Genomic DNA, 12,778 nt, shown 5'->3' with positions numbered 1-12,778 from the left:
AACATCATCAAATAGAGCAGGAAATCACAGAAGATGCAGCATTTCTCATAGACGGTTTTTAAAGCTCTATTCGTGGTAAATTGCCATGTGATAATACATTCCTACAACAACCCATGTCTTCTAGTAAGTTATCAAAGACTTTCTTTGATTCAAACCCAAAGATGAGTGGGTGGTTTAGGTCTTCTAGGGACTTCCCTAACAAACATTTCCATTTGTTTCTCTTTCGTCCCTGTGCCATACTGGAACACCACTGGGAGATGGACTTGTCCACTACAGCAAAATTATTAATCTTATTACCAACTGAGCACCCCTGGATGCCTAATCCTGTATCAGCAGATGTCAATGGAAAAATTTCCAGGGAGCTCAACAAATTGGGCTCCAAACCAATCTTCAATATCACAGAATTATTGAGATTGGAAAGGACCTATAAGATCATTGAGCCTGATCATAAACCTGACTACGAAGTCCATCACTAAACCATGCCCATAAGCACCACATCTGCACATCTTTTAAATTCCTCCAGGGATCAGGACGCTGGGCAGCCTGTTCCAGTGTTTGACAACCCTTTTGGTGAATTAATATTTCCAAATATCAAGTCTAAACCTTCCCTGGAGAAACTTGAGTTCATTTCCTCTCATCCTATCACTTGTTACTTGGGAGAAGAGACCAACATTACAACCTTCTTTCAGGGAGCTGCAGAGAGCGATAAGGCCTCCCCTCAGCCTCCTTTTCTCCAGACTCAACAGCCCCAGTTTCCTCAGCTGCTCCCTATAACCCTTGTGCTCCAGACTTTTCACCACCTTCATTATCTCTCTCTGGACATGCTCCAGCAGCTCCACGTCTTCCTTGCAGTAAGGTAGGCTTCCCTGATTTGCTTTGCTGTTTTCCTCAGAAAGAGTAGGAGGCAAAGCAATTAGCAACATTTGAAGCAGAAGGTGTGTCATGCTACACATCTTTTCACAAAACTTTTTTTTCTTGGGGGACACTGAAGATGCAGAACATCTGTTCTGTGGGCACACAGATGACATTCACTCTTCCTTAGTTATGTAATAAGTACTTTCAGGACAGTGTAGTCTCACTGACTCTGGCAAAGGCAAACATGGTAACTCTTCTGCTAACAGTATTAAATACACTCCTCTTGCTGCGCAGTGGAAGGATGTGTTTAAACTCACAGTCTATCACTATTCCTGGATAGTGTAGGAGAGTGCAGGAACACTCAAGATGTCTTTTCCTGTGTATATTAACTTGTTCAGAACAAACTGGTGTTCTTAGAAAACAGGAATCTTATGGCAGAAGAAAGTTGCCTTCATGACTGTGCTACAAAGGTTTCCAAACAGCTGCTTGTTCACTTGGGTGCATGAAATACTAGGTTCAGCTTGCTCACAGGTGCAAACACATAATTTCTTCTCACTGTGGCACCTTCACTGTGGTCATTTCCACCTGGTTTTGTAATGTTGGCAAATAGAGCACAAGCACAATGCCTTCATTGTATGAACTTTCAGAGGAGAGCTGCAGAGTTCCTGCAACCTTGGTGAAATCCCAGCCTCTTACCAATGCTGGCTGTTTGTGGAGCTTTGCAAGAAAACTCACTCCCAGAGAGTTTTGCTAGTGTCCAACATGAGCAGTGAACACCAGAGGTTTCAGGTGTTGCTGGGTGTAGGTCAGCACGCTCCCACCCATCTGTCACCCACCTACTGAGCTCCCCAAAGCCCCAGGAGCAGCAGTTCTTGTCTGTCCCCCATGCGGCTGCCCAGGCATGGGGGTGGGTGAGAGCTCAACCCTCTCCCCAACGCTTTCTTACACCAAAACTTTCACTGAAGCATTTGGTCAAGGCTCAGGTGTATGACCCCTTCCAAGCAAGGAGGGCACAGCCCATGCCCTGAGAGGAAAAACTGGGTGTCAATGAAACGGAAGAGGTCTCACTGTTTTAACAATGAGATTAGACAAAATCTAACCCCCATTAATCCTCCATGGCAGGGCCTCTGGTTTGTTCTTTTTTCAATCTTTTCTGTATTCAAAGCAAGTACATTTTTTCTGTCACTATACTGCTATTGTTAACAACTATAAATGTATTAAAAACACAGGGGCATTTTAGTATGTGTATTGTGCATAAGAAATATTGTTACATGACAAGCTCCAATTGGCAAGTGAAAAGAGGTTTTATTGAAGGAAATAGCAGTAGCAAACAGTGAACTATGCAGAATAATGGTAATTGTTCCTTTAACATTGGCAGCGCACGTTCACTTAGTATGACTGCTCCTCTGTCTTTGCCTCATCCAGACCCAGAGGACCTGTTAGACAAGCAGGCAGCCACCTCTCTCTGGGATCAAGCTGTCAATGCAAACTTGCTTTCTTTCTGTTTCTTGGAGCTCAGCTATACCCCCAGAGCTCCTGAAGCTTTTCCTGAGTGAAAGCTTTAAAAAAGCCCCAGTCTAAATTACATCACACGAGCTGTTCTCTTCAGACTGACAGAACAAAAGCTGGGGGGCGGAGGAGGGATGGACGGGGGGGAGGAGGGGGGTATAATGCAAAAAGTACCATCCAAATGACTTCTGAGTTGCACACCATGATTTACTTCCTCATGCGCTATCAGAACAGATTACCATTGTCTTCACTTTGCCTACCAAAGCCCCAGCAGTGTCCTCTAACGCACAGAGAAATTTTGCATTCTGTGTGTTTGCAATACGAGCAGACACAGAGCTGCTGGGCGCAGCCTTTTTGATTGCAATAGCAGGATATTGGGTGCTCCATTAAGAAAGGTCCTAACAAGGATATGGTGCTTTCCGAACTGTTTTAGATTAGATAGTCTCTAACATATCCAGCTCAGTTTTACTGGAAGAGCCCAGCCTGTGGGCATTGCACAGCCTGGTGTGCTCACCCCTTAAGAAGCAACACACCCCAATTATTGGTCATCGTGAGGACTGCTGAAGCCACCTACCAAAATTTGAGAGGTCTTCCAGGTTGGGTCCACCTGGGACTCTCCAATTAAAGATCATCATCAGAAGTAAACAGAGCAAATAAGCATTATCCACTTCTGCTGTGGCTGAGTAGGATGTGTATAAATCAGCCTATGTCTCCCTTCTAAATGCTTTCAGGTGGTACTAAATAGTCAGAGAATCTTTAACAAGGAAAACATCCTCAGCTGGGAAGGGAGGGCCCTGGGCCGTCTTCCTTCTTTAGCAGATAAATAGAGGTAAGAAGAAGAGAGCAAAGTTATGCTGTTTTTCAGGTAAGGTGTAGAATCTGTAGCTTTTGTAAAGTGACTAAGTTTTGGTTTAGGGGTTGCTTGTTCCCAAAGTGATTGACTGAGGTCTTGCAAATTGAAGCAAGTAGGTTTTGTGTGGCCCTTCTAATGTTCTTATTCAATTTTTATAAGAACATTGTTGTGAGTTTAAAAGCTTCTGATCGTCATTCTCAAAAGCTTAGAGGTTTATCCCACCACATAGCACTTGTAGTTCTGCTGTTTTGAGTAAACTGTAAAATGTTTAAGTAACTAATACAAAGAAGAGTCTCATTTTAAAGACTAGCCGAAATCTGAAAAAGATCATGAGTTGTTAATGAGGAAAAAATTGTTGCTTACAACCCTTGTAGAATTATAATAATTCAGCTCACTTTCCTACGTGACAGGGGCCATGTTAGTAGGTGCAAAGTTGTAGTACTCTGCCCTATGTACTGTGAGAAGAAAGAACTGAGAAGGCGAGGGACTTACCTGAGCCTCCAAGGGGTTGTAGAATGGGGCTGTCCAGTTCTGGAAAACAAGAATGGCAGAGGAGGGTGTCACTAAACAGGAAAAGCTCCTCAGCTGGTGAGGTGGCTTTGTTATGCTGCGTAGGCACCAGTATCTTTTTGAACTGCTCAAAAGCTGTATTGCTATCAGAGGAAAGAGCAAAGACAACCTATTGGGCTTGGATACTTTCTTCCCTCATTGACTTCACAAGTATGTGAAAAAATAGTATGTAATAGAAACTGAGGGATACCTTTTCTTGAAGATCCAGTGTTCTCTGGTCTCTCACTGAGATGACTTTATTTCCTCTCTGCACAGGCACTTCTCATATGGTCAACACAACTTGCCTTACCCAGAGAAGGAATGAATGCCTGAGGATCCTGACTTGCTAATGCAGCATTCATCCCTGAGTTGCTGAGTGAGTAAAATTCAGTTTTTTACAACGTCTTTCTGGTGACTGATGTCTGAGTTGTCTTCACACACCTTATCAGTGAAATGTTTCTGCCTTGCTCTGTAAGGGACCATCTTAATGCCCATTAAAGCTGATGGAAGTGTTTGGCTTCAGGGCATATTATATCAGGTGTTGTATCTACTTCCTATGCCAAATCATGAAAATCTTAATTAGGCAGAATCTTCATTAAAATAATTGCAACAGAGACAAACACTGGTAATGAACCTGAATACAGACTTCATCACCCTTTGGTAGGAACACCGACATGATGAAGCAATGGTACGTGTGAAGATGCTGGTCTTACAGATTTTGAAGCTAGTGGAATAAATTATTAAACATGAGCTCTGTAATACATGCAGCCTAATTTTCTGAACCATGTATTTAACGTATATTGGGGATTCAAGTTTAGCTTGACAACGCTTCCTTCACTTTCAGGTGTGTTAGGGCTCTGCAATGCTGCGTAGTTTGGGGCTGTACATACAGAATTATTTGCTTTCATCTGGACCAAGGTCCAGAGAGTTTACATAGAAATTTGTAGATAACTGTTCTCCCTTTTCTCCAAGTATGTGCAAGACAAGCTTTATGCTCTCTTGGAGTTTTACTAAAAAGAGAATGGAAATGTATGCTTTCTTCGGGGTGTTTATTTTAAGGCATGATTCTTCTGGGAAGCATGATTTGTTTACATCTTTCCATAACAAATGACGATGGTTAGGGTTGCATCTCTGCCAGCCTCTTCCGAAGTGGTTTCAAGTAGTTTAGTTAGAGAGAGATTATTTCATCTGCCACAGCATATGAGGCAGCTCTGAGGTAGTTTCTCTTGCACAGAATAAAACAACTAAACATTAGCTTAAGGCAGGAAATTTAAGGTCCAATAGACTGTAGGGTCGCAAGTCCCACTTGTGTCCTACACACAAGTCCAAGTGTGTTGTACCTGAAGGAAAAAATTAAGTTGCTTAACTTTTCTTTTTCTGATGCTGCCAGAAAGACTGGGAAAGGCTAATGACCTCAACTGCCCATTGGAGGTGGTGGCTGTTGAAATCCTGTCTGTCTCTCCATGAGTGCTTGCGCTAACCATTTAGTTATCTCTCTCAAAACAAATTCCCCTACAAAGTGGGGACACATATAGTTCCTAATTGTATATGATTATTTGGGTATTCAAGCTATGTGTCTAAGTAAACGTGCTCTGTAAGTGCAGTTGTCATTGACTTGTGGTTGTCTTGTTCAACTTCAGAAAGAGCCTTAATTTTTTTTATGCAGCATACTTCTACAGCTATTGCAGCTTATGGTCACTAGTTAGCTACAGCAGGAGGGTCAAATTTTGTAATATCTCATTTCTTTCCACCCTGTAGGCTTCCTCCCCCTTCAAGTCTGTTTTCTATTCCTGACAGTACCCTGCCTTCTGTTTAAAGACATTAGTAATACCAAATAAAGCTAAAGACGCTCGTTGTAACAACTAAGTTGTTTCCTTTTTAATCAGAGCCCACACTCATGCCAGGTTTGGCATGAAAAATCTGTGTATGTGTCTGGTTAGGGCACAGTAAGTTGATCATTTCTAAGAAGACTAGTGCATTGCATGTACTTTTCTTTTAGTTGTATAATATACTGGGAGGAGGGTATGAGCACTGGCAATCTAAATTTTGCTTGGTTGGAGGTGGCAGAAATACAAGGAATGGGAAATAAAGGGCTATTGCCATGCTTGTGGCCTGGTAGCAGCAGTTGTCTTGTAGCTAAGTGGCCATCTAAACCTTTCTTGGCATGGCAATAAATTTAAAAAAAAAATCTTCAGAAAATATATCAGTTTTCAAAGAGTAAAGAAAGATGCAGCAATTATTGTGACACAGGTTTGCAGTCTGTTTCTGGTTATCCTTTTGGCTGGAGAGTTAGGGTTTCTAATTGTAAGGTTAAGGAATCCTTTTTATCTGTTTCTTGCCTCCTAATCCTATGCTAGACAGTATTGGTTTCTGTTCCTTTTGTCTTCTGTGGAAGGAGACAATCTCTGGCTCATGCAAACATCTTGTTAAAGTCTGTTGAGGATTAGAGGGTGTGGCAGTTTTCTTACTGAGCCTTTTTATTGGGGATTTTTATGCCTGCTTTTCTGGGAGGTCTTTAAAATGTCTTTTATGTAGCAATCATTTCACTATTTCTTTGTTGTCTCAAATGTTGAGGCTGTATTCTGCTCATCTGTTCCTGTTTATATTCCATACTAGCTGGTTACAACAGTTAGGCTTGAAACTATCATCACGCTTGGTGCTTCTGAACGGTGGGAGTTTTCCTAAGTGCTGTAGGACAATTGCAAATTTGAGCTTTGTTTTAGGGCATCTGAAGCTTTAATATGATTGTTTGGAGTGAAATACTGTTAAAGAGGTTGCGGATAAAAAAATCATAGTCTAGGAGTTAGAAATTTCAAGTGCCTGCAGCTGCATATAGGCGTTTAAAATTCCTCCTGCTTTAATTGGATGGGTTCCCTTTAGGATGGTGTTCATCATATCAGCTGTAGCTGGTGTGGTAGGTGCTCAGTCTGGCCTAAACTCCTTCAAAAATCAACGGAGGAGACAAGCCTGTCCTGCAAGTTATCCCATCTTGACAGAAGAGTTTAAGCCAGCCCTCCCTGCTCTCATCTCGCAGATGGCTACAGACAAAATATAGGTAATCACCCAGGCAAGGAACTAAACTTATGGGTGACTAATGTTAACTAATACAAAGACTGATCTTGGACAAAGACACAAAAGAACTTTGCTTTTCGCAAGAAATCTGGAAAACTTTGATTTTTGTATTTTGGTTTCAGAAAGCTATGGGGTTGTTAAATGTACTTAAGTACATGTAAAACACAAGGGTTTTGTTTCCTAAAATTTTTGTTAAATCAATGCTCCCCTGTCTTGAGTGGCTTTCTTAAAGATATAAGAAGTCCATGTGTCTTTTCTTAATGAGATGGTAAGCGTGTTACTGCCGATTTCTCACAGTGCTTGTTTCTGACAATATATGAGCTCAGGTACTAGGTGGGGAGATCCCAGACTCAACATTAAGCAAGGAGCTGGGGTTATGTACTCTCACTGATAATGAAGGTAGTAAAGGCAGGTTTCTAAGACATTGGTATGAAAAAACTGGTTGCCATGCCTTTCCCTTTGAGAAGATTAAGGTAAAAATTGTGTAAAGTCATTACAAAAGTTGAGTGACAAATTTGCACGAGATGCTGTTTAAGTTTAATCTAGATAAGCTCTTATGATACACTGTTTAGTGAAATAAATATCTTCAGAGAGGAAGAAGCTACCTGCTTATGTGTTTCTTTTATCCAATATTTTGCTGAAATTTTTTTTCCTCTCCCTACTGAAAATTTGCCCCATCCAACACAGCATTTCTACCTGCCTTTACATGCAGCCTCTTTAGCCTAATTTTTAGTGTCTAAGGCAATACATAATATTGTTGAATTTCACACTTAACCATAACCATAATCACCCTTCCAGTTATGATCTCAATTTATTTTATATCGCCTGTCTTTTTCTTTAAGTATTTTGTACCTAGCATAATATGCAATGACATGGTACTGATGTTTACCAAAGTTGTTTCACGCTGTGCTTATTTTTATTCCTGTCTTTTGGATCAAATACAATACAACTGCAGATTAATACCACCTTTTAAAATTCTTAATGTGTTTATTTTCTTACTAGATTCACTATATTCCCACTAACTTGCTATATGCATTATAGTTAAGGGGAATCTTGTGGGACTGTCAAAGGGCGTTATTTTCTATTGAAATAACAATTAAGATAACATGCAAACTAATATAGTAATCAAATAAACCTGACAAATAACAAACTTTTTTAAAGCGGCAGCGGCATGCTAACAAATCTATTTGATCAATATATGGGATGTGAAAAAAGAGGAGACAAGATTGACTGATGAATAAAATGGAACTGACACAAATAGGCTGACAGCCAGTCGCAAGTCTCTTTAGGGCAAATGCAATTAACTTAGAATAATAGACTCAAATTTGATGGTTAGAAATGCATTTTTATTAACAATCACAGACTGAATCATTATGCACTCTTATGAATAAAATTGTAGTTATACTGAAGTCTGTGTATACATGCATGCGTGTACATACAAAAAAGCCCTCCTGAAGGAGAGCTTCATTTTTTGACAGAATAGCTGTATAAGATTTAAAATAAAAAGCATACACAAGTATAAATCTAAATATTCATACCAGTGATATAAAAATCACATATGTAGTATGCTAGTATTAATGATTAAGGCAATAAGCATCAGTCCCAGGACTGCTTGTTCTTTTGGGATGTGAAATTGCAATCGGGGATTTACAGATTTCATTTTGAGGCAGAGAAGTCATTACTAGAAACATAAGCTCATTCTCTTTACTTTAATAGCTATTTTAAATCATTCATTTAGAAAATACATTAACTATTTATTGTATAGGCAGTACATTTCTATTTGCATTCCATTTTCATGGTTTTTATAATCCTTTTTAACAAATTATTTTATTAAAAGAAGATTAGAATTAGCAAAAGGATCCTACCAATTTTTGAAAATGCTACTCTTGAAGAAGGATATTTCCCATTATTAACAGGTATGCAGTATTAAAACTTTAAAGGGAGAGAAGATATTCAATTGCTAATGTGTCCTTTTTCTTTTGACCTTCATTGCAGAGGCTGATTGCTATTTGTAAATTGCTTTCAAAATTATTAATCTCATTTAATTTCTGAATAAATATGTAATCTTCTCTTTTTACCAAAAAAATCCTTGGGATTTAGATATGCAAAGAGCTGCCTGTAGGGTATGTTATGGTGCAGATGTCTCTTATTTGTGGGAAAAGATAAAATACACCACTTAATACCATGTAGAGTTTCTCTGCATTAGGGAAGTATAATGTGAATATGAAACCATGATACTTGCAGTGCTCAGTGCTTAAATATCTTGAGGAAAAGGTGTAATGGTAAGAAGTAAAACTGCACTGGGAATTATTTAAATCTGGTGTTCTCCAGCTTATTGTCCTTGATGGACTAGATGGTGACAAAACAGTGCCCTGTAGTTGCCTATAGCATGAAGAATCTGGTATCAATCATCATCATCATGATTCTTAGATAGCTTCTGGTGTTGCTGAGCTAGATCCAAGAAGTAACCATGCCTTTTTTTTTCTACTTCAAAGGTGGTTTTAATCCTCTCCATTTCTCAGAAGTGAGAAATACACATATGTACTGGGAAGGCAGACTGCCTAGTGTCTGGGAGGGGAGAAGCCTATGGAAACAATTGAGAACAGGGATACGGAGCAGATATTTCTGGTAAACACCTAGTTTACCAGAAATGTCTAGGGAATTCATAGGATGTCATTTTGGTTTGCTGCCTCTGATTAGTTTTGGTCATTGTCATGAGGGAAAAACTTCTTGGCAACTTCAATGGTTCCGTACACTTTCCAGCCTTTTTTTTTCTCCTCCCATAATCTATTCTACATACTCGCAGCAGCCCACCACAACATTTCCGGAGATGGCTTCTTGAATAGCTGGTATTTTGTATTTTTAGAGAAAAGATGGAGGGATCTCATGTTCTTTTAGCACCATCAAACCTGGTGTATGCCTAAGAAGGGAATAATGTTGCTGAGTCTGGCATACTTGTTGTACTTTGACAGAAATTGTCACAAAATGCTCAGAGACTAGGGCTGCTAAAGACTCCTTGCAGAACTGCTTGATGTGGTTGGAGTTGGAGTAGTCAAATTCTTGTGCATTGAATTTCTCCTTGCTGTTTCTGTAGATATGTCACTGGAGATAGATGGAAGAAAAGTTACTTCTTCAACGTGATGCCAGAAAAAGAATGTGCTCTTTTATGACCATACTTAATATTTTACATGAGAAACAGGTCTTAAAATAGCTTATATGAAAGTTTTAGTAGGTAAGCAGACTAAGGAAGAAAGATCAGATGGTATGCTGATTTAAATGGGGGAAGCTTCTTTGTAGTCAATGCACAACTAGTACGGTTGGACTCTGGGCCCGGTTGTACCATATTGTTGGCTTTAGATACCGAAATATTAGTGAACTCCATGCAATGTTCCCTCATGTACGGTGATATAATAGAAAGGATGGTCAGATCCTGCATGATGATAGACTAAATCTCTACTGAGGTAATCGTCAAACCAGTGCAAGTATGACTCACTCCATCCATAAATACCTTGGGGCCTGCTTCTTATCATGTTGAAATTCATTTACACTAACCTCACCTCATTTGCCTGAATGGGCTTACTCCTGAGTCAGAATAGTACATGTAAGAGGAAATCCGGGCCCTTAAAAATCAAATCATAATTAGTTTCTCTTAATAGCTACTCTATTAAAAAGTCAGCTCTTCAGAAAAAAAAAATATTGGAAAGCAAAAGATGCTCCTAAGTGCATTAGCTTTTTTTAACCCTTAACCTAACATCAGTAGACTTGTCAGTGATGTATTTTACTTACGATATGTTTCTATTGACATTTGGGCTCCATATTTTTATAATGCCTTTTAAGAATTTATTTCCTTAAAAGATTAGAGCTATCAAAGTGTAACTATCAAGGTTTGAAAATGCTTCATCTGAAAAGGCCTTTTCTCCCCAGCATCTGCGATTTTTTTTGTTCCACTCCATCCATCTTAAACCTGTTCAAGTTCAGAACTCTGATTTCATCGTTTCATGCTCCTAAAATATTAAAAGATTCCATTTCCCATTGGTTTACACTTTCTTCACTTTTTCTCTTCTACAGATACGGCTTGGCCAAGATGTTTTTTTATGAAACAAAAATACTTTTGCTTTACTTTCTGTTCACCTCATCCCCAAGCAGGTGCCAGGCAATCTGTGGTAGCTGTTTCGCTACCTGAGAAGTGTTCATATATAGAAACACCAGGCCAACCTCCGTTGTCAGGGCATAGAAAGCCAAAAATAGATGAAGTGAGAACATATTTTTTCCCATGAAGATTTCTGCAGCTACATGAAGCCTTCAAGTAAGCAGATTATACTGTTAGAAAAGAATAGTGTTGGAATGGAGAATCTAGACTGTATTTATAATATTAGTTCTCTCTCTACATATGATTGATTGGATAACGATAGGCACACATATTTGAACATTCTTCCTCCCGCTAGTGAAAAGCAGTGCCAACAGCTGGTTCTCCATGTCAGGCGTATGCTGTTTCCTGCTATTTGTATGTTCGGAAAGCCACAAAAAAAGTGAATTGCTTGTAAAGCTGCATTTGTAACTTATTTAATTGCACAGTACTGATTTGCTCTGTGATTCAAGGCTATTCTGAATGCTGTGTTGCACCAGACATCACGTTGTGTTAGGGCTGCTCTCCTGGGAGAAGACAGTATATTTTCAAAGCTGGGAAACAGTGCCAAAAAGAATTATAGATGATGCATCTGGAAAGGACCTCCTAGTTCAGCTAGTCCCAGCCTGCATGACATGAGTATCTCTGTAGGCTAATCCATTAGGTGTTTTCCCACTCATTTCTTCGTGGACACCATCAAGTGACAATGCCTCAACCACTTCCCGAGGCAAAGCATTGCCTAACATTCCTTGTTTTGAAGATATTTCCCTACCATCCAAGCTACATTTATTTTCTTTTCTCAAATAAGCACAAAGGCAGGTCTCTCACTGTGGAAGTGGAAAGAAATGTAGTGGGGTAAGCAGCTTCAAGTGGAGTAAAGCAGTCAGCACTGCAGGTTCTTCAAAACTTGATTTTTCTGTCACATAATTTGTTTCCTCCCTGGTCTTCATTATGCTGCTTATTTGTGCTTTTATTCACGCTAAAGGGTCACATTTTTTTTCCTCTTATGTGAGGTTTTTTTTTAAACCAAAGAGCTCTTAAACACAAAGGCAATTGCCATTTCAGTTAGGAGCTAGGTTTGCTAAGATTTGACAGCTATTTTATTTATAACAGGCAGCGTCAGTGATGATAGAACAAGGGATTGATTCTGCTTTAGCTTTTATGACAGTGCTAATAAAGTTCTCTGGCTCCCAGGTATCATCTAACAGGCTCTATACTGCAGTGCAAAATTGTGGTTAAAACTCAGCTGGTGGTTATTTTCCAGTAAATGTTCAACATCTTTCAGTAATAAGGCAGTAGAAAGTTAACTGTAGTGACTGGTGATTTCTGCCATGGCCACAATCTGTCAAATGAGGCCTTCAGTGCGAATACAGTTGAAATGTTCCTGTCTCTAAAAACTTGGTCTGGGTAGGCAGCTGAATCATGATGATTTTACGGATAAGCTATGGTGTGAACACAATTGGTTTTCTTTTTCTGAAGAACAGAAAGGCAGCCTAGGAATAGCCAGGTACGAGGCTTAGTTCTTTCGTGTTAAATGGATAGTAAAAGCATATTTTTCTCCAGTTTTAAATAGTCTTAGTTATAACCTTGATCATCGATATTTCTAAAGATCCTTGCTTGGTTTTCTTCTGTAATTGGGGAGAGGACTGTATTGATTCACTTTCTAGGTGGTTTTCCAGCTGTGTATACTGTTATGTTTTTTTATTCCTTTAAGTTCAGTTTGAATTGCTCACAGAAGAACACTTATGTAATTTCAATGAAACTTCTAATGTTCTCCCAAGAGAAGGTGAATTTGAGGGTTGCCTTTAGGTTTC

The 12,778-nt window shown here is 39.4% G+C and overlaps 1 protein-coding gene across 1 annotated transcript in view; it reads right to left on the bottom strand.

The window, feature by feature from the left end:
- MDFIC2 (MyoD family inhibitor domain containing 2) overlaps positions 1–12,778 on the bottom strand; it is a 49,242-nt gene that overhangs the window by 19,401 nt on the left and 17,063 nt on the right. The window contains exon 3 of the mRNA XM_054077071.1: positions 3,710–3,748. Within this exon, the coding sequence (XP_053933046.1) occupies positions 3,710–3,748 (39 nt within the window). The remainder of the gene's footprint in view (positions 1–3,709; positions 3,749–12,778) is intronic.

Source organism: Cuculus canorus, chromosome 11 (genome assembly GCF_017976375.1).
Source record: "Cuculus canorus isolate bCucCan1 chromosome 11, bCucCan1.pri, whole genome shotgun sequence".
In the NCBI taxonomy this organism is placed as follows: Eukaryota; Metazoa; Chordata; class Aves; order Cuculiformes; family Cuculidae; genus Cuculus; species Cuculus canorus.
Note: the sequence above shows the minus strand (reverse complement) of the source record. Positions and strands in the feature narration are given on the sequence as shown.